This window comes from Camelina sativa, chromosome 20, assembly GCF_030686135.1.
Source record: "Camelina sativa cultivar CO46 ecotype springtype chromosome 20, ASM3068613v1".
Classification (NCBI taxonomy): Eukaryota; Viridiplantae; Streptophyta; class Magnoliopsida; order Brassicales; family Brassicaceae; genus Camelina; species Camelina sativa.
In genome coordinates, this window is record NC_141899.1 from 21,665,935 (window position 1) to 21,685,584 (window position 19,650).

General features: G+C 37.0%; 4 protein-coding genes and 1 pseudogene across 6 annotated transcripts; 3 read left to right on the forward strand and 2 right to left on the reverse strand.

The window, feature by feature from the left end:
- Positions 1-2,483: 2,483 nt before the first annotated feature.
- LOC104771217 (branched-chain-amino-acid aminotransferase-like protein 2) lies at positions 2,484-8,798 on the reverse strand (annotated as a pseudogene). The gene is made up of 30 exons (XR_015592708.1): positions 8,630-8,798; positions 8,473-8,539; positions 8,133-8,261; positions 7,980-8,043; positions 7,799-7,886; positions 7,614-7,698; positions 7,472-7,528; positions 7,276-7,392; positions 7,103-7,176; positions 6,724-7,027; positions 6,228-6,256; positions 6,102-6,192; positions 5,753-5,851; positions 5,570-5,641; positions 5,382-5,474; positions 5,104-5,248; positions 4,952-5,010; positions 4,755-4,857; positions 4,490-4,670; positions 4,292-4,392; positions 4,152-4,206; positions 3,981-4,067; positions 3,818-3,869; positions 3,640-3,725; positions 3,503-3,556; positions 3,327-3,410; positions 3,170-3,241; positions 3,011-3,091; positions 2,896-2,931; positions 2,484-2,735 (listed from the first exon to the last, which is right to left on the reverse strand). The product of XR_015592708.1 is annotated as a branched-chain-amino-acid aminotransferase-like protein 2 (transcript).
- Positions 8,799-8,932: 134 nt separating this feature from the next.
- On the forward strand, positions 8,933-10,883 carry LOC104771218 (uncharacterized). Its single transcript, XM_010495713.3, has 7 exons — positions 8,933-9,342; positions 9,681-9,760; positions 9,845-9,905; positions 10,038-10,095; positions 10,186-10,243; positions 10,334-10,406; positions 10,501-10,883. The coding sequence occupies exons 1-7, from the start codon at positions 9,037-9,039 to the stop codon at positions 10,591-10,593; spliced, it is 729 nt and encodes a 242-aa protein (XP_010494015.1). The 5' UTR covers positions 8,933-9,036; the 3' UTR covers positions 10,594-10,883.
- Positions 10,874-13,906, forward strand: LOC104771219 (uncharacterized). Of its 2 annotated transcripts, none has more exons than XM_010495714.3 (12): positions 10,874-11,283; positions 11,394-11,485; positions 11,567-11,649; positions 11,764-11,844; positions 11,943-12,025; positions 12,196-12,247; positions 12,333-12,422; positions 12,521-12,589; positions 12,724-12,825; positions 12,962-13,030; positions 13,115-13,171; positions 13,414-13,906. In XM_010495714.3, the coding sequence occupies exons 1-12, from the start codon at positions 11,207-11,209 to the stop codon at positions 13,498-13,500; spliced, it is 942 nt and encodes a 313-aa protein (XP_010494016.1). In that variant the 5' UTR covers positions 10,874-11,206; the 3' UTR covers positions 13,501-13,906. The 2 variants fall into 2 exon arrangements, with proteins under 2 accessions (XP_010494016.1, XP_010494017.1); XM_010495715.3 differs by having other exon boundaries at positions 10,925-11,283; positions 11,576-11,649.
- A 372-nt stretch (positions 13,907-14,278) lies between these two features.
- LOC104771222 (glutathione synthetase, chloroplastic) lies at positions 14,279-17,587 on the forward strand. The gene is made up of 12 exons (XM_010495719.2): positions 14,279-14,825; positions 15,063-15,232; positions 15,336-15,411; positions 15,507-15,637; positions 15,734-15,856; positions 15,975-16,055; positions 16,166-16,246; positions 16,328-16,397; positions 16,488-16,609; positions 16,712-16,851; positions 16,938-17,130; positions 17,224-17,587. The coding sequence occupies exons 1-12, from the start codon at positions 14,526-14,528 to the stop codon at positions 17,345-17,347; spliced, it is 1,611 nt and encodes a 536-aa protein (XP_010494021.2). The 5' UTR covers positions 14,279-14,525; the 3' UTR covers positions 17,348-17,587.
- Positions 17,588-17,640: 53 nt separating this feature from the next.
- Positions 17,641-18,259, reverse strand: LOC104771221 (protein DMP10). Its single transcript, XM_010495718.2, has one exon. It carries the CDS (start codon positions 18,257-18,259, stop codon positions 17,681-17,683), a length of 579 nt encoding a protein of 192 aa, XP_010494020.2. The 3' UTR covers positions 17,641-17,680.
- Positions 18,260-19,650: the final 1,391 nt, after the last annotated feature.

Sequence of the window (19,650 nt, forward strand, 5' to 3'; positions counted from 1 at the left end):
GTTGGCTAACCCATCCGCGAGACGGTTAGCCTTTCTATACCCATGAGAAATTCGGACCAGTTCTTTGAAATAAAGCCATAAATATGATACATGTCAACTTACAAGATTTTGATACGTAATTTTTTTATCTTCAAATAATTACATTATACATTTTATCATAAATATGAAAAATTCCACATCCAAAAAGTATACTTAGATGTTTAAAAAAAAATTTCAAACTATATTAAGTAGAATTATGCAGTCAATTAATAGAAAAATATGAGCTTACTACTTGTGCACCTTCCACACCATGTTCCGGTTACGGCGAAAAACTCTTCTTTCCAATCAATCAAGACTCATCAGTGGATTGTTTATGATGTCTCTACCTTGAAGCTGATATTAGAAACAACAAACTTGCAAAGATAACAAAAGTGTGTAGCGATTATATATTGGTATTCCATTTCATGATAATATTTTTTTCACTAACAATAACCTTTTTCCTATTTTGTGTGTGTTTTTTTTCTTGCATAGAACCAAAAGAGAGCACATGAAGAACACAATTAAGGTTAAATAAATAGAGACAATGTATGAACACCATGAATCATGATGGATGATGATAAGAGTCTTCTAAGAGCTTAATCGACGGCTCTGTTAACATTGCTTAAGTTACCACACGGTCCACAACCATGCAAGTCAACAATAAACCATTACGATTATTAATGATGCTTAATTAAACACCATTACGATTTACGAAAGCAACTACCATCTTTTAATTTCGTTGGTTAATCATTATTTTTCAATCTATTAGTAGTACATAGTGATTAGGACCTTGTAGATTGTGAAAGTTTAACTCGTCAAAAAAAAAAAGAAGTGTCTCTCCCGTTTACAAATATAAGATGAAAGCAAGGCAAAACGAAAATTCCAATAAACTTTCGTACTCCAAATTTGCCATTGTTGTGGTTCTATGAGAAATATCTAATCATTTATTGACTTAATTTTACGTTATATATTATATAATTTGTGACAAACCTTGAACTGTTAGCGTTTCTACTAGTCACTAATGAAACTGTCCATAATTTCAAATAGGATATGTATAGTATATGTATATCTTACTTTTGTTATTCTATCATTTTAGAATATGTAGATTAAATTACTGTCACGTTAGATATTGTGGAGAATTGACCAGATTTTTCTCCGGAATTAGTAGAACCTTTTTACACTTATTCGATCTAGTTTCAGTAAATAAAATATGTAATAACTAAATAAAACATAAGTAACTTATAAAGAAAACATAAGCATATTACAAAGAAAAACATAAGCAATATTAAGATATATAAATTTTATGAGACAAATGTAAAGGTTATGAGCTAGTTACAAATTTAGAATATACAACTAAAATATCAAGAACGTATATATAGAGGAAAGACCATAAATTGGAAACATGATAATGACATGTGACACGAAGACAAAATTACATGAATAATCAAAACTTTCTCTTTAGTCTTTACTAATCTTTAGCCATCATTCACAGACGACTACTTGGATAGTTTGGATATTCACATTCCTCTAGAAAGTCTTAGCCATCATAGGTTCATACTTCATAGGTCTATCGTGATTACTACTAACTCAAATATGCTTTTTTATATTACATTTGCTATGACTTTTTAATTGATATAGAAAAATATTATATTTATGTTTCTATGACTTAATTGTAAATTTATGAGTTAACGTAGATTAATCAACTAAACTAAGTTGTACTTATATTTTTGTCTTCTATTTTTGTGGAAACAAAACTGCTTTTGGACACCAATCAGGCAATCACACTTGAAAATGATATGGAAACTAAATTCATTAGGGAGTTCACTGTTCACCTACTTCAACTAAGTTTTCTTTACTAATGTATGTACATTTGTTCTTATAATACATTAATACCATTAGTTTACTCAAGTGTTAATTAAGATTCTTCTTGTGGATTTACCATCCGGATTCAAACTTGTATTAAACATCAGTATAAACAAAAACAAAAAAGAAAACGTGAAATCTTGATCAAAACTCGTTAAATGCGTAGAAACAAATGATGTTACTATGGTTTTGTTCAAGGGTTAATTACAAAACTCGTTAAATGCGTAGAAACAAATTGACTTGGACTCACGACCAACTGATAATTAAATTGACGACACACACCAGCTGACCAGCATATGAGATAGTCATGGAGCTAAAACAGCACGCATTTTCTATTCATTATGTTGAAACACCACAACTTTCTTCTGAACCAATGTAACCCAACCCACAGCTCATTCTCCACCCATTTAAAACAATGTGCCGTTTTGTTCGTATGCTATGTTTGCAAACACAAGACTTTTTTTGTCACCTTTTATCTGAAATAAAATAAAAGCAATGATGTAAATGAAATCATATTAACGTTGAAAACTTTTTTTAAAGAAGGTTCCTCGTGTTCAATTACGTTCTTATTAGAGTTTAGATAGTAAAATCCAATGACTAAGTTTTTCCAATCTGATTTTTTTTTTTTGCATTCGGCCAAGCTAGTGATTCGAATCCAAGAATCTAGATGAACACATTTAAACAACGTAGTTTACCATTTTGTGTTATACAATCAAACGTATGGTTCAAAGTTCTTGGTAAGTAGGTATTGGGACGCCCGAACCATCGGTCAGTTTCTTGTAAGCATTTTGCAATCTTCTTGTTACCGGTCCTACTTTTCCTTCACCGACCACACGCCTATCAATTTTCACAACCTAAAGCCAATAAACTCGATAAATAAGCGACACAAACAAGCAAGAAAGTGTTTCAAAGATTGTCATATTACTTAAAAACATCAGAGAAGTTTCTTTTATTTTGTATATGTTTTGGAATCACAACATTCACTGACTGTAAAGGAGAGATTTGTGAATGTACCGGGCTGAGTTCTCCCATAGTTCCTGTAGTCCATACCTGGCAAAGTATGACATGAATGAAAAATAATTACTTGTTGATCATTTAAAATTATAAGATTAAGGAAAAGATGGTAAACCTCATCAGCTGTATGGAATTCCGACAAGCTGATTCTTCGTTCTTCTAAGATGAAATTCTCTTTCACCACCAGTTCCATGACCTGGACATGGAAGAGATGTCATGTTATAGTTACTGAGAGATGTTAGGAGAAATGAATGTGTATCTTCTTCTCTCTTACAGTAGCTCGGGTAATGCCCGGGAGGCAGTAATCTGCATGAGGAGTGAGTACTCTGTCTTTCTTCACCATGAACTGCATTAACATGAGTTAATCTACCATTTTAGTTTCCAAATGCTACATATCTGGAGAGTAAAAATGTTAAACCCGAGGATCTTACAATGTTGGTTGCATTGGTTTCAGACACAAAGCCATCCTTGTCAAGCATGATTGCATCATCGACGTTTGCGTTGTTGCTTTCAATCTTGTGTCATTATACAGAACAACATCTCAAAATGATGTCCCTAAAGAACACACGATCACAAATTTAATTCGATATGAAGCGAAAGATGGAACCTTTGCGAGTATGTTATTGAGGAGGTTATTGTGATGGATCTTGGAATCTAAATTCTGAAAAAAATGAAAAGAAAAAGAGATTAAACAACAATGGACAATGTTACACAGCTCAACAGATGAAAGAGCAATTTTTATACATTGGGTGAATTGCGACGTGTAGTTGCAGTCACCAGCACAATCCCGCCATCATTGTCATAAACAGGAGGCTTCCATTCGGCAAGCACTACATTATTTTTTGAAAACAAATAATACTCAAAAACCATATTCTATAGAGTTTAGTTGTATGCTTGCATGAGACAAAATCTGAAACTTTACCAATTAAAGTACATCCATAGAGGTTAAATGCAGGGCTCATTCCAGAAGTGACCTTAGAAGGAACAAATTCATAGCTCATTCAGGTTTAAAATGATTGAAATGAGAACTAGAAGAACTCGTTGCATAATATTTACATCGTACTTCATAAAAGTGTAGTTAATACCTTTTTGCCTCGAGTTAGAGACAGTCTTATATGTGTATTGTCAAACATCCCATTGGTTATGAGAGTTCTGAAAATGGCTTCTTTTATCTGTGCATTTTAATTTCCGTTGAGATAGCTTCATTCAAAACCCGAAATTCGAAACTATGATAATGATATTTATCAAATGCTTACCTCCTCGCGGGTTGGGACATTGTTGAAAGCAAGAGCCTTTGCTGAATCATGCAACCTATATGCAACACTTCAATATATTAATAAGAATGCCTTTGAAGAAGTACTGCTAGGATTTTTTCTCTTGCTTGCTTGCTTCTTACCGGTCTAGATGTTCTTCAAGCTTGAATACTTTCCCTCTGTATATTCGAAGACCTTCCCATTCAGAGTCACCGCCTTGCACGGCCGAGTCAAAAACAGATACCTTAAACAAGAATAAGGAAATATAACATCATACCAGAAACATACACAAGCAACAACAATAACAAACAGGGATCCATGTATGGTTCTGGTTCAAGCACCTTCGCCATCTCACGTGGCACAATCTCATCACCAACCCAAGCAAGAAGTTTCGCATTTTCAGGAACCGGGAGGAGTTAAGGTGCTGGTCAAGAGAGATGACTTGTGCTTCACATGGCGCCTGAGAATGTTGTATAGCGGTAAACATTGCTCAAGCAAATCGTAATGCTTCAAAGGAAAAGTCTGAAAGCAAAACAAAACACATTATAGTTTTGAATGATGTCTGAGTTTCAGAATCTTTAATTGCAAGTAAAACCGAGCTTTTACATGAGGGTACTTCTTTGGAGCCGAGAAACCCGTTGATTTGTGAAGAGTCTTGTACCACCATGGAGCCCATAGTCCATCTTCTGGCATAGGACCAGCCTCCCATCTTTAAGAAAACACAAACAATATAATGAAAATATGGTCATTATTTTTCCAATAAACGTCAAATCCAAGAGATCCTTAGAGCATAGAAGGTCTACTTCAGCATAGAGGCTTGAAATGGGATCTCTAAGTCATCGCAAAGACTGCGTAGTGTAGCCTGAAAATAGAAGAATTACACAGAACATAAAGCAACATTTTACAAAAGAGAATTGAGTTCATTGCCAAAATTTCACAATACTGCAATACAAACCTCAGGATCTCGCTGGAGCCTGGAGGTCATCTGCATCGACGATTGCTGGTGGTGTTCCCATCAGACAGAGATCGCTGTATATCGAAACTAACTCTCCTAACCCCAATTCAAGAAATGACAGAGGGTGTATCTTCTCAAAAGAAGGCTACAAGAAGAGACAAAAACAAACAACAAACATGTCAAACCTGAAAAGGATCAGACTCATAACGTCAACACGAAACCAATTCAGAAGAATTTCCAAGAAAACATAACACCAGAAGTGAGTTTGAGAAGCTTACCAAAATATCAAGAGGATTGCGTATCAAGATAAAGTGCTTTCCTTTACTCATTAGTTCACTTGGCAAACCAAGAAGTCGCTGCTTTGAAATATGCTGCACAGAAAAGGGCCAGAAGAACCAAATGAGAATCCTTTGACAATGTTTTTTTTTAAGTCTGTGAATCAGAGAGAGAAGTGAGTATGTATAACCTTACAAAACCTATATTTCTTCTTTCCTGGACCATAAATGATATCCTTCACCACCTTTTCTCCATCACACTCCTATCAGACAAATGTGACGATTATATATTATTATTTAAGACTAAGCAAGTAAGCATTGCCTATTAATACCCCGGAAGCTTAAAATGGATCACAGTGAATGAATTGACATACAATCTTAGAGAGAAGCTCATCTCTGTAAGGCCTATCAACACCCGTAGACTTAACGAAGGCACCGTATAAGGGCTCGTCGAGCACTTCAGTGTCATCTCTCTAAGTAAATTATACCAAATCAATCTTGCAAGTTACAACTCACACCAAACATCGTTTCAAAGTGATTTGAAATGTTGTAAATTATATACAGAACTGTTAAATTTTGGGGACAAATAGACAAAGACAGAGAGAAGACGTGTTGTCTCTATTTCCCAGAAGATGATATTTTTCCATCATAAAACAGATAAAATCTGGTCATTTTCTGGGAAAATTTCTGAATAAAGAAAGTAGGAAACAAAAAAAAAGGTACCTGGGCAAAGGAGTAGAGGAGAGTGGTGCTGAGTGATCCTGGAGCAGACCATGCGTGAATCACCTCCATTAAAGACGATCGCTTTGAAACCCAAACAGACACTTCGCTCTGTAATCACACCACTCAAGATTCAACTTCAGCTAAACTATCATTGCCTTGGTCAGTGATAAATTTTTTATTTCTCACTTTAGGGAAAGATTCAGTGTTTTTTCTTTTGTTTTTCTAAAAAAAAAAACACTTTTACCCAGTTGACCGACCGATCATCAGAGATGTGTTTTTTTTTGACTAGTTTAATCTTCACAAACATCTTATCTTATCTCTTGCTACATCGAAGTTGGTGAGTGATTATGTAATTATTTGCACTCATAAAGATCCTACAGTTTCTGTAAAAAACCATAAATCAAATAATTGGTATCGACAAAGAGATCCAATCACTGTCAGAGAACAAGAGTAAATATATCAGAACCGGTGCGTTTTCTAGCAACAACCGCGATTTCATCCACCAAACCATGGAAAATGTTTCGATCAACGGACCAAGAATCTTTGATTTCAAATTGTAAAGAAACTAAAGTGCTTCTGAAAGAATGATACATTATCTGGAGGATATAGAGAAGAGCCGAACACTTGAGCGGTCATACGAATGCATATACGGTAAAAGCTCGAAGCGAGGTGTCAGTTCAGCAGTCACGTCCGTGATGGAAAGGTCCATTTGGTCCACAAGTGTCAGAAAGGCGTTGAACGTGTCTGCATTGCGGATCACAGATGCGATATAGGCCACTTTGGGGCTACATCCTTGTTGTGCGTCTCTGTTGTCTTCAGTCTTGAGAGAGCCATTGTCTCTTTTGGTTGGTTTCCTTAAAAGAGCTACTAGAACCCGCAGTAGATGAGGGAGACATGACGGATCATAAATTACATCTGCACCTAGACTGATACGAAGAACATAAAGGGTTTAGGAGACTGACATAGGCTGTCTATACAAAATGATTTTATGGTTTACTCACATGATATCTGGACAGTATTTGCTAAGTTCACTTTCTGATGCAGTTTCCCATGGAAGATGCATGCATTTAATTCGCTGTTAAAGGAAAAATAATCAGTCTTGAATCGGTAAAGTTTATAGTATATACTCTGAATCAAGAACTTAGAAGGCACAAAGAAATTATTTTCAACTCACTGTACTCTGAGCTTCTCCGGTTTGGTTGAGCAGCTCGTCATCATAGTTTAAGTGATTCCTCTCCAAATTAAGCCTCATGTTAGACAGAGTTAAAAGATCTCCATCTGTTAGTATAACCTGCGCAAGAAAAAAAGTGTAACTCAACATAGCTGTGTACATATGATGAGTACTTTGGTATTAAGAGACTAGGGATTACCTTTTTGGCCTTTACATGTGCAAGGCAAATTCCGACCATGCCAACTCCAGAGCCAACCTAAACAGGGCTCCACCGAATCAAAAAGTGAGTATATAGATCAGAACGTAAACCAGTCAATAACACTCAATGATGTCAAACTAACCTCAAAACAGGATTTATTGGCGAATAACTCTGGAAATGACAGAACAAACTCAGACAGAAACAGACTTGATGGCCAGATGGAACACCTGCTCAAAATCCAGGATCCAAGTTGAGAAATGTGGAAAAAGACTCGTGAATTGAAATGAATCCGTGGCAGTCAAATTATACATACAAAAAACCTCTTACCCGGTACCTCCTTCAAGCATGTTCAATGAACATTGCAGATGAATAACTAATTTCCTTGACAATGGACAACTTGGGTGTTTGTATGAACCTAATCCACAGATAAGTCAGCAAAACTAATCTCACTCAGGAAAATTCAATGAACAATGAATATAACACACACAGCGAAGACATGATATTTTACCTTCGGGAAAAAGAAAAGAGATAAATTTGGTGATCCTAATGTTTTCTTTCGCCAATATATCTTCCTAAAACACCAAACCAAACATTGTTTTGTTTTCCATCAATTACGAAACAAAACAAGGAAAACTTCAATAACAAACAAAAAAAAGTAGACCTTTGAAGTTGACATGTAAAGAGCATACTCCTCGTACAGTTCATCCAATACTTCACCATTCTCCACCTCAACTTCATTTATGAGTTTCTTCAGTAACTTCTTGGCGTATGAACCGTTACCACTCGCAGCCTGCTTCCATGCAAGAGTTTCACACTAAGTTGCACATTACTTCAACTCAAGATTCAATTTTTCCAAAGAAAACATAATTTGACAAACACTAAAAGTCCCAAAATTTATGACTTGACTATAAAATCCTAACAATAGTATAAAGGTTCCAAATTTCTCAGAGTTCTCTGGTTTTTAGTACTCAGAGCAAAGCAGAAGAGTAGAGTTTACTTACAGCTTTAACGCAAATTTCCCACAAAAATCTCTGGGCACCATCAGTAATTGATCCTCCGTTACACTCTCTGCACAATGGACAAACAAAATCAGTTGCCGGAGCAAATAGAACCAAAGAAGCTCACGGCGGCACCGGCGAGTTTGACAGTGGGTTTTACCTAGCGAGAGCGATAACGGAACCCACCGGTTCCATGGCGAGGAAAGCAGAGAGGACATGGAGGTACTGTGACTCCCACTCCGCCGTTGAGTTCTCGCTCGCCGCCATGACTTCGCCGTGTCAAGCTCCGAGGATCTATCTCACTAGCCATGTCAAAAAAAAAAAGCCTTAGCAAATAGCAACTGTAAACTTTGGGCTTTATGGGCCTGGCCCATAAAATTAAAATGACTAAATAATCCTTCAAAAAATAACGAAACTTCTAAAATACCCCTCATCTTCTCCAAGCTTTAAAAACTTCAGAGAATCTCCGCACTTCTTATCCAATTAGAAAGCCATGGTGAAGTCTTCTTCTTCTTCTTCTTCTTCTTCTTCTTCTTCTTCTTCTTCTATCATCTTCTTCCTCTTCACATGGCCATTCTACTTCACTCTCTCTGTCTTCATCCACCAAACCCTAAACCTCAAAACCAAAACAAACCCAAAATCTTATCTTCTTGTGCAACCACCTTCCGGAGAGATGTGGTGCTTAGAACAGCATCTCTCTGTTTCGTCTCTTTCATCTTTCAAAACCCAATTCCAGAGTCATTAGCAGATCCTTTGAAGTCTTCTAAACCGTTGAGACTTGGCATTGCCAACACTTCGTCTTGGTTTCAGTTCTTTGGTGATGGGTTCGCCATTAGGGTTCCTCCTGATTTTGAAGACGTCAATGAGCCTGAGGTGTGTATCTGTGTCACCAATCTCCTATGAATTTGTGTAATTTAGTTTAGTCGTTTACTCAATTTGATAAATGGACAGTAAAAAGCCTGCTCCTTTGGTCAAAGTTTTGATTTTTTTTTTTTTTTGGGTGATCAGTGTACTTAGATGCCAAATTGGATGTTGTTAATCAATGAGTTGGGGGTTTAAGTTTTGTGTGTTTTCAGGATCAGTAGAACCTTAGCTATTAACTGAAGAAATATGTGTATCAAAGGAATTCAAAAACTGGTTCTACCCCTTTTTGTTTGGATGAAATGATTCATTTTTTCTTGACAAACGTGTGTTTACCTCTCATGCTTTAGGATTACTCTGCAGGATTGTCACTCTATGGGGACAAGGCAAAGCCCAAAACTTTCGCCGCCCGGTTCCAAACTCCTGATGGGTATTGTTTGTCCCTCTTCCCTTGTAGTTAAGTTGACATCCATTAGTAAAACTTTTGTGACATATCATATGGTGATGGATGCAGATCAGAAGTTTTAAGCGTAGTCATTCGCCCTTCAAATCAACTTAAGATCACTTTCTTAGAGGTTTGTACAACAACAACAACAACAACAACAACAACAACAACAGAAAAAAAGACATTTCCTTTTACAAGTTTTAACTTTTCCGCAATCATCACTTGTCCGGTAAGGTCATCGAAAGCTCTTTGTTTCCAATAGGCTACAGATATATCCGATTTGGGATCGTTGAAGACAGCTGCAAGACTCTTTGTTCCAGGTTCTCTACATCATTTACATATTAGAAAATTGCCTTTGAAATACTCTTATTCTTCTGGTCATTGTTAAATTCTTTGACCATGATGAGCAGGTGCGGCAACGATTTACGCTGCTCGTACAATCAAGGTAAAGGAGGAAGGAGGTTTAAGGCAAGTCTGCTTTGAATTATACTCCCGTTAGTATTGAGAACTTATGTTCTTGATTGGAGAATTTGAAGTTCTTGTTATCTTTATCTGCAGAAATTACTACTTCTACGAGTTTGGTAGAGATGAAGAACGCATAGCTTTAGTAGCTTCTGTGAACAGAGGGAAGGTCTGTGCTGCAAACACAATTATGATTACTCATATACATATTTTTCCAGATTCATGACTCAATTCTGTGTGTCTTTCTTTAAAATCTTGAAAAGGTTTATATCGTTGGAGCAGCTGCACCAGAATCCAAATGGAAAGACGATGAGTTGAAGCTTCGATCTGCTGCCATTTCTTTCACTATCTTATAATCGACGACGACCTCACTATCTTCTTCTTCTGACAGAAAACGCGAAAACGCTCTTCAAGGTCCATCAAGAAATTCGGAACTAAGAACAAACGAGCCAAATGTGATAACTTTTAATCTTGAAATTCGGACATTGTTTTGAGTCGCATTTCGTCACTCACTTTCGCTATCTGTTTTGGTTTTTGTCCTTTCAACTGAGATATGTTCGTTATTGTACTTGTAAATCAAGAATTTTTTGGAACGCTAAATTCTTAAAACGCGACATTACAAAGCGTCTCCTTGGCGTTTGTGTTATTGGTCTCCCTTATCCCATAATTGCTGCTGTTCGGTTCTGCGGTTTTGTTGTTGCAACTTGCAAACCTGCTCAATGCTCATGTTTTAGCGGCCAACCGAATCACACGTTTGCGTTACGGAATATAAATAACACGTGTTCAGTCTAGAGGAGAGGTACACCGAGATACAGTGCTCTGCGATGTTGTCAACCTAATCCACCTTAAACCCTGCCTGACGATTGAAGTCGAACTCCTCCAACAGCCAGAGAGATCCTCTGACGCTATTTGAAAATTAATCAATGAAAGTTAGGGTTTTTCTCTGAGATTTGATCTTGATTATCGAAAATGGCGCTCGTGAGAAGGTTTCACACAGTTCGTTCATTGTTGCGAACAGCTGGATCAAGAGAATCTTCTTCACTCTCGTAAGCAAATTTCCTAACTTTGATTCTTCTTCATTTCATTTGAGTTTTAGGAAAATTCGTAAAATTTATAAAAGATTCAAGCTTTAGCTTCTTCATCATTTGTTTTCCAGATTCGGGAATGGAAATGAGTTCTCCTTGGCTCAAATCGGAGATGATTTCAGATTTGGGTGTTGGAGAAACTATCATTCTTCTCTTTCTCACGGTAATTTTACTCAGTTTCTCTATTTGAATTCGACTGTGAAATTGATTGATGCTTTTAGTTATGTAATTGACATTTTTCCAGTTCCTGAAGCTCATGGGAGAAGCATGTATTCACGTTTGTATGAGAGTCATAACGTCAACACACATTTGCTTCGATCTACTCTGGTAAATACAAAAAAAGTCACCAGATTCTTCATTAGGTGTTGAAATCACTGATCTTTTTTTGGTTTTGTTCCATGTCTACATGATATTGTGTTGTTTTCAACTTGTGTTTCTCAGATTGCAGAGTCTTTGCCGTTTACGAATGATAAAAGGTTTGTTGCAACCCAAGTTAAGGCTCCACCTCAACTACAGAAAACGGTGTGTTAAGTGCTTGTTTCTCACCTTTTGTTGTTTGTTATTAATATATTGTATTCTATGGTTTTGATGTTCTCACATTTTGTTATTTATGAGTGCAGGGTGCCGTTAGAGTGTCTATGGTAAGTCCTGGATTTGTATATGAACCCTATGCACTTCAAGAGAAAATCTCGATTTGGCGGAGGTATATTGGAAGATGCTGTTTCTAATGCGATCAAATTCCCTTTTCTCCACTGTTAATCATCGTAGGAAGTTCCGAGTATAATCGACAATATAATTGTTCTACTAGAGTTTAAGTTTCTAACTACTTTTTTATAATCAACCTCAGCTGTTTTCTTATCAATTGTTGTTCAGATGTTTCACAAGAGGTGGTTGGCGAAGAACAAAAGAGGATTTTGTACGGGAGGTTGAAAACATCTCCATGCTTTATCTTGACTGGAATATATATATTTCGCATATGTATTAATACACTTTGAAATTCCAAATTTCAGCTAAGAAGCGCATACGCTATCGCTAAGTTAAGGAAGACAGGGTATTCAAAGAATACGTTCTACATAGAAGCACTAGAGTTGTACAAACAGGTCTTACTTATACACCTTTTGGTTGTTTCTGTTTTTGGTTTAGTCTTCCTAGCAGAATGTTTTATAATCATCTTGACTTAGCTACCTGTTTGCTTCAGATTAATATTCTGATGGCCAATGGTGACAAGAAGGAGATAAGAAAGAACGTAACTGAAAGAATGTATTCTGTAAGGTTTCCACCGAATTGATTATTAGTTTTTTTTTTTTTTTTTTTTTTTTTTTTTTTTTTTTGTGTGTGTGTTAAAATTGAAGATGATCTGGTTTTCTATATTGTTAAATTTTTGTTTCTTTTCACTACTAGGCACTGAAGAACGAAATCAAACAAAGAGAAGCCATCTGGGATGGTGTTTACTGGGAAATGATTGAGCCAGTTGTCAAGATCCGAACTTTACAAGCTCGACTGGCAAGTTCTTTACAAAGCTTGAATATATTTTAGATACTGAGAATTATGGTTTGAAGTAATGAATGACAAAAGATTCTCTCTGGTAGTGGATTGTGAAACTTACCCTATTCCTTTCATCCTTTTGACAACATCTCAGATCGGAATTGACCGGACAGACCTTAAGAAAGCATTTATACAACTGACACTCGAGTTTCTGACAAAGCAGGTCAGTATTATCCCCTTAAGTCATCAGTTTGTTTCTCGTCATTGGGAGGCTGTAATGAGTTCTTGAGATCTATTCTATCTTCAGAAATTCGAAGCATACGATGCAAAAGGCAATGTAGTAGCTGGAGATAGGAAGAAAGAGGTAAAGTAAAAAGTTTAATCATTGATTTTCGATGATTGTTTCTAGAATGCAACCACTTGGCAATACGGTAGATTGAAAAAAGAATTAGACTAGATCCAACATGAACCTCCTGAGTAGAAGAAAAAAAAACATAATATTTGGCGTGGATCGATGAAAAATTTGATTCAAAGAAGTGGTAATTGATTGGAAACCCAAGCAGCTTTCTTACCTACAAGGGAATGACAAGTTTGTTGCTTGTGCAGGTGCTTGTACGTGACATATGGGTCTTTGAGAAGTCTCTTTTCCATACAGGAGCTTACTGGCGGCTCTGTGGCCGGATCAAACTATGAAGTTGTGCAACATTGTGGCTTAGGCAAAGAGTGTTAACAGTTTCAGACAAAGAATAAAAATTCCAACATATCCTGATTTATTGCTGAGTCAGTATTCTCCTTTACGGTTGGCTTTCTTCTATGTTCCTCTTAAAATGCAAGCCTGAATGTTATCTGATTAGGTGCCTAGAAAAACTTTGCTATTTTGCGAGGTAAATCATCGATACCATACAAGCAAAGATCAGAAAATTATGTGTTGGGTAGTAGTCTCTTTGTATACCTCATTGGAACCAGTTTTTGTTTTGTTTCGGTTTGTTATCTTTTTTTATTGTAGTGTTCAGTAACTGAGACTGGCATGTGTTGCTTCTGTCATTTTCTATGTTCTCTTCTATTGGTGGATTATATGAATTCAAGTAGCTACTGAAAATAATATACTATACATACAGTCTTAAAGGAGGAGGGCTGTGGGACATTTTAAGAGGATAAGAGTTGTGTTGCAGGGAAAAAAGACACTAGATTTGTTTTGTTTTGTTTCCAAACTAGCCCCAGGATAAGGAAATTCTCAATTTACCTTAGTAATAAATCCCCAAAAAGCAATTCTCAATTTGTACATACTGTAGCAGGTCTAAGAATGGATAAGAGACAAGTTTTCAACTACTTAGACTGTTCTCATTGGTATTTGTAAGGAGTTTCTTAGAATTGTCCTTAGACCAAAATAATAATAAAATAAACAATATTTTTCAACAAATCAAAGAGACGTTTCTAATATAAGAAATGTTGGAAACGTTTCTTACCTGATACCTTCCTTTATATTATTAAAAAATAACTTAAGAGAGCCTCCTGAACTACCTCGCAATTTACTATTGTAGTTGGGGAACAAAAAAAAAAACTTTGAATTTTTTTATAAAATCCTTTCACCTAATATAACTTAAAATCAACATTTGCTTTATAACAGTTCAATTTTTTGTTTTGGTTGTTTCTTCGATAACAGTTCTTTCTGGGATTTACCACGATTAAAGGGTGGTTGAAATAGTGTCCGGTTACAAATGATCAGTGGCTGCTCTTCTCTCTCATACTTTTCTTCCACTTGCATCACTGGGGCCTCTGTTTTCACTTGTTCTTCTTCGCTGAAACTCAATCCAAGAAGAAGATTCCTTTTCCAGAACCCTAGAATCCAGAGAAATCAGGAACCTTTGTTGAGGTCTGGGAGACCCCTGGTGATGGAATCACACAAACCCATGTTCGATGTTGACAAGTTTGATGATGAGTTTGTTCAGAAACTGGTTTATGATGCTCTCGTTTGGTCTTCTCTTCACGGGCTCGTCGTTGGTGACAAAACTTACCAGGTTCTTTTTTAGTTGAACCCACACTTTATAAAGTTCTTGTCTTTTTTTTTTTTTTTTTTTTTTAATCTTCGTGTTCGATTATATTCAAGACAAAAATTCAAAATTGAATCGCTTATAGCTGAAATCATCATAATTTCTTCGTCCTGGATTGTGTTAGTTTCATGATTTAGCTTTATATCAGTAGATGTGCTTATAGAATCGAGAGGTGAAGAAGATCTAATTTTGTATTGATTACAGAAATCAGGAAATGTTCCAGGGGTTGGAATGATGCACGCCCCCATTTCATTGCTACCAACTGCATTCCCAGAGATCTACTGGAACCAAGCTTGTGATGTTACTCCTATTTTCAATGAATTGATTGATCGTGTTAGCTTGGATGGCAAATTCTTACAGGATAGTCTCTCTAGGTTTGGCTTCTTTTTTGAGTCTTTATCTCAGTACTGGAATCTATCTATCTGCTTTGTGTTATATGTATCATCTAAACAAGTATTGATGTTTTCTATGTTGTAGAACGAAGAAAGCTGACATCTTTACATCTAGACTTCTTGACATTCACTCCAAGATGCTAGAAAGAAACAAGAAAGAGGTCTTTTACATTTATCTCTGGTTTCATATGTTCATCTGTGTTTCTTCGGTTCTGGATCTTTATTCGTTTGCTTGTGTTTGTGTTTGTGTTGGCAGGATATTCGTTTGGGTTTACACCGGTTTGATTATATGCTTGATGAAGAAACAAATTCACTTCTTCAGATTGAGATGAACACTATCGCGTGTTCGTTTCCAGGCCATAGCCGTCTTGTTAGCGAGCTACACCAGTACGTGCAGCAACAGACCATCTTCTTCATAACTTGTTATGTTTCTGTTTTAGCTGAAAAGCTTCGCTTTTTTACTTATTTTCTCTTGTTTTGCAGGACATTGCTTCGATCTTATGGGGATCAGATTGGGATAGACTCTGAACGTGTACCTAGGAATACATCCACGGGACAATTTGCTGATGCAATGGCTAAAGCTTGGTTGGAGTACAATAACCCAAGGTTAGCCTTAACCAAAGAGTGCATTCTTGAATGTGATGATAAAAAGTGCTAGAAACCAAGAATCAATGATGCAATTTGAAGGTTTTCTGTTTGAAGCTACAGTTTCTCTTGGTTTCAGAGCGGTGGTCATGGTAATTGTACAGGCAGAAGAACGCAACATGTATGATCAACATTGGCTGAGCAGTATACTGAGAGAAAAATATCCTCTGTTTATCTTTTTTTCTTTGGTTTCCAGTGGTTGATCTCGACACTCTTATCCTCTAACTTGTACCACAAAAAAGGTGTTGTTCTTCCTTAGCTTCAGAACACGCACAATATAGTAGCCATCAGGAAGACTCTAGCAGAAGTCGAGAAGGAAGGGAGTGTACAAGAGGATGGAACCCTTATTGTGTAAGCATTTGTTTGCATTGTGGTTTTCGAGAACTTACACATTCATCTTGAAAGCTATGTTAAGAGTTTTTGTTGTTACAGTGGCGGCCAAGCAGTCGCGGTGGTTTATTTCAGATCTGGCTATACTCCCAATGATCATCCGTCTGAATCAGTAAATAGCAGTCAACGTTTCAATTTTTGTGGCTTTAACTCTTTGAGAATATCTGTACCAATTTGTTGGTTTATTTGTTTCAATTTGAAGGAATGGAATGCTAGGATGCTAATAGAGGAGTCTTCAGCAGTCAAATGCCCGACTATAGCTTATCATTTAACTGGCACCAAGAAAATCCAGCAAGAACTGGCAAAACCAGGTGTTCTCGAGAGGTAAATAGATCGCCAGTTATCTTTTAGTGAGGCTGAAACTGAAGAACGGTTTCCAAATATCTCAAAGAGGATCACATTCTTAACTATAAACATGAGAAACAGGTTTCTGGACAACAAAGAGGACATTGCTAAGCTGAGGAAATGCTTTGCTGGGCTATGGAGCTTGGATGATCAAGAAATCGTCAAGCAGGCAATCGAAAAGCCAGGATTGTTCGTTATGAAGCCTCAGAGAGAAGGCGGAGGTTAGAACCACAACTGAACTGAGTCCCCCTAACTCCTCAATTTCTCTTGGCCATATTCTAAAGCGTATCTTCTTGGATTCTTCCAGGAAACAACATCTATGGAGATGATGTGAGGGAAAATCTTCTAAGACTGCAGAAAGAAGGAGTTGACGGAAACGCTGCATATATCCTGATGCAGAGGATATTCCCAAAGGTGTCAAACACGTTCATGGTGCGAGAAGGTGCTTACCATAAAAGTCAAGCTATATCAGAACTCGGTGTGTATGGTGCATATCTCAGGTACAAAGTGCATAAAGAAGAAGAATTTGGTAATGTTTCATTCATTCTCTACTTAACTTTGTGCCATAATCTTTGATTAAATGATTTGTGTAGGAACAAAGACAAGGTTATAGTAAACGAGCAGAGTGGTTATCTAATGCGCACTAAGATCTCATCATCAGATGAAGGCGGCGTTGCAGCTGGTTTTGGAGTCTTGGACAGCATTTATTTGAATTGAGATGGATCACATTCACAATCATCCTGATAAATTCTTCTGCTGGTTTATTCCTTTTTATTCTTCTTCTTCTTGCTTGTTGAAGATTTGTGTATTAATCCATGAAGAATCAATAGGACCATAAAGCATACATAAAATTGCTTATTGTTATCTAACTTATTTTGGACCGTGTGAGGCGATCACTCGTTTGAGATCATGAATGGAATAAGATACGATCAATCATGAATGAAATATTTTAAGATATTTATGATGATTTCTTTGTTAACACTTATTTAAAAGTGGTGATTAATTAAGACCATACGAGCATATATACATGTACAAATAAAATGTTATAAATCAACGAATGTCCGTAAATCCGATGCCTCTTCGTTTTGTGGGAAAGATAGCAAAGAAGAAGCTCGCCACTGTCACCACCATAACCGCAAAATACTTAATCATAAGTACGAAATGACCACCCCAACTATGTCCGTCGTCCTCGGGGAGCAAACACCTTCGAAAATCCGAACTCTCTACGGCTAACGACAAGAACACGACAACGGACACAAAAGCATGCACGAAATCGACAAAACTCAACTTGTATCTCCGTTTTTTGTCGCCAGTTAAGCCGGATTCCGGATCATAACCGTCGTCGTCTGGATAGTCGTTGAGGATGTAGAGACCGTTCGCGGTGGCAATTCCGTAGTAAATGCGGCCGTCTTCGCCTACAAAAGAGTCGGTGAAGGAGGAGAAGAAGCAAGCCGCGGCGCAGAAGGAGATGAGGGAAATGGTGAGGAATTTATTAGCGGGTTTATTGGTGCATTCGCCGCCATTGGAGAAAGAAGGGATAAGGGTTTCGAACATGAGGGCGGTTCCGGTCGGCAAGAGGTTGGCGAAGTTTCCGGCGGACGGTAGAGATCTAATGAACGACGCTTCCATTTCGAACTTTGGTCGGGAGAGGAAATTTTTTGTATGTTATATGAAGAAAGAGTGTTTTGTAGGTTCTTCTATACGTAATGCATGCATGCGTGAGGATATTTTTGATGTGTCTTATATACATTTCTTAAAAGAATCGAATTTTGTTTGGTATCCGAATATGTAATATACATTTTGTTTTATAAGCTTGTATATACAAATTTTGTCAGAAAGAAAAAAAAAACTATTTGATAACCGCTCATTTTATAGTGGATTAATTAGATTCTAAACAGTAACACTTATTTTTATGAAAGTAATATTTTTATAGAAACAATACTCCACTTAAAAAAAAAAACATTTCGCAAGTTTATAAAACGTAATAATTGTAGAATTGCATGTTCGATGAAATTGAGTCCATAAAGCTATGTCTTGCACGGTTGTACCTAACTCCTCTCGGTGACTCGGTCATATTAGATATGTAATGTACGTGACTCTATAAAGAAATTCACAAGATTGAGAAAATACGGTACACGCAACCCTCTTTTTTTTTTTTTTTTTACATATTATTTTCTCATTTGTAATTACAATAGTATCATAATTTTATTAAAAAAATGTTGACACAAAAAAGAAGAAGAGTGAATAATTTAAGAGGGTTCGGGCGACTTTTGTCCCTGGCACCAACGGTTAGTTGGAACTGCAATTTTCTGTAAAATTTGCAGGTTTTGAAACAATGATTTTCCGGCGACTTTCCGGCCAAATTCCGGCCAAATGGTTGATCGGAATTGTCTGGTCGATAGTGCAATGGAAAGCTGGTAACGAGTACTACAATATGGTATACTCATACGTTCAAAACGGAGTTGATTTGAATGAGAAATAAGAGTGTAAAGTGAGCTACTTGGGATGGTTTGAGAAATATCCCACATCGGAAATATGACTGATTTTTCACTCATATATATAGTTTCAAAAGTGTGTAGAAGGAAGAGGGAAGGTTCCCACACGCGAACAGTACCAAACCGGGCCGAGCATGGATGCGGAACGGGCCGGAAGCGGGCGGGCCGGGCTGGTCGTGAGTGCGGGCTGTGGTCTCTTGGGCTTTTGGACTTTTGGGCTTTTTGGCTCTTGAGACTGCTGTAGGCCCATTTAATTTTTTTTGGAAAGACTTGGTGTGAACTCCAAGCAAACTTGGACAGCACTCCGAGAATATTCACTGAATATTTTCTTGAGAGCTCCCTCCTTCCACTATATATAGAGGCATAACCTCTCATTATTTTTCACACAGAAAACCCTAGGCGACGACGACGGCGACAATGTTCCCAGAGTTTTGATCTCTGATGCGAGGGCTTTGCTTGGTTATTTTCTCGGTTTTTTATGGTAGCTATGCTGGTATCCAGGGAATTTCGGAGTTTCCTCTCTGT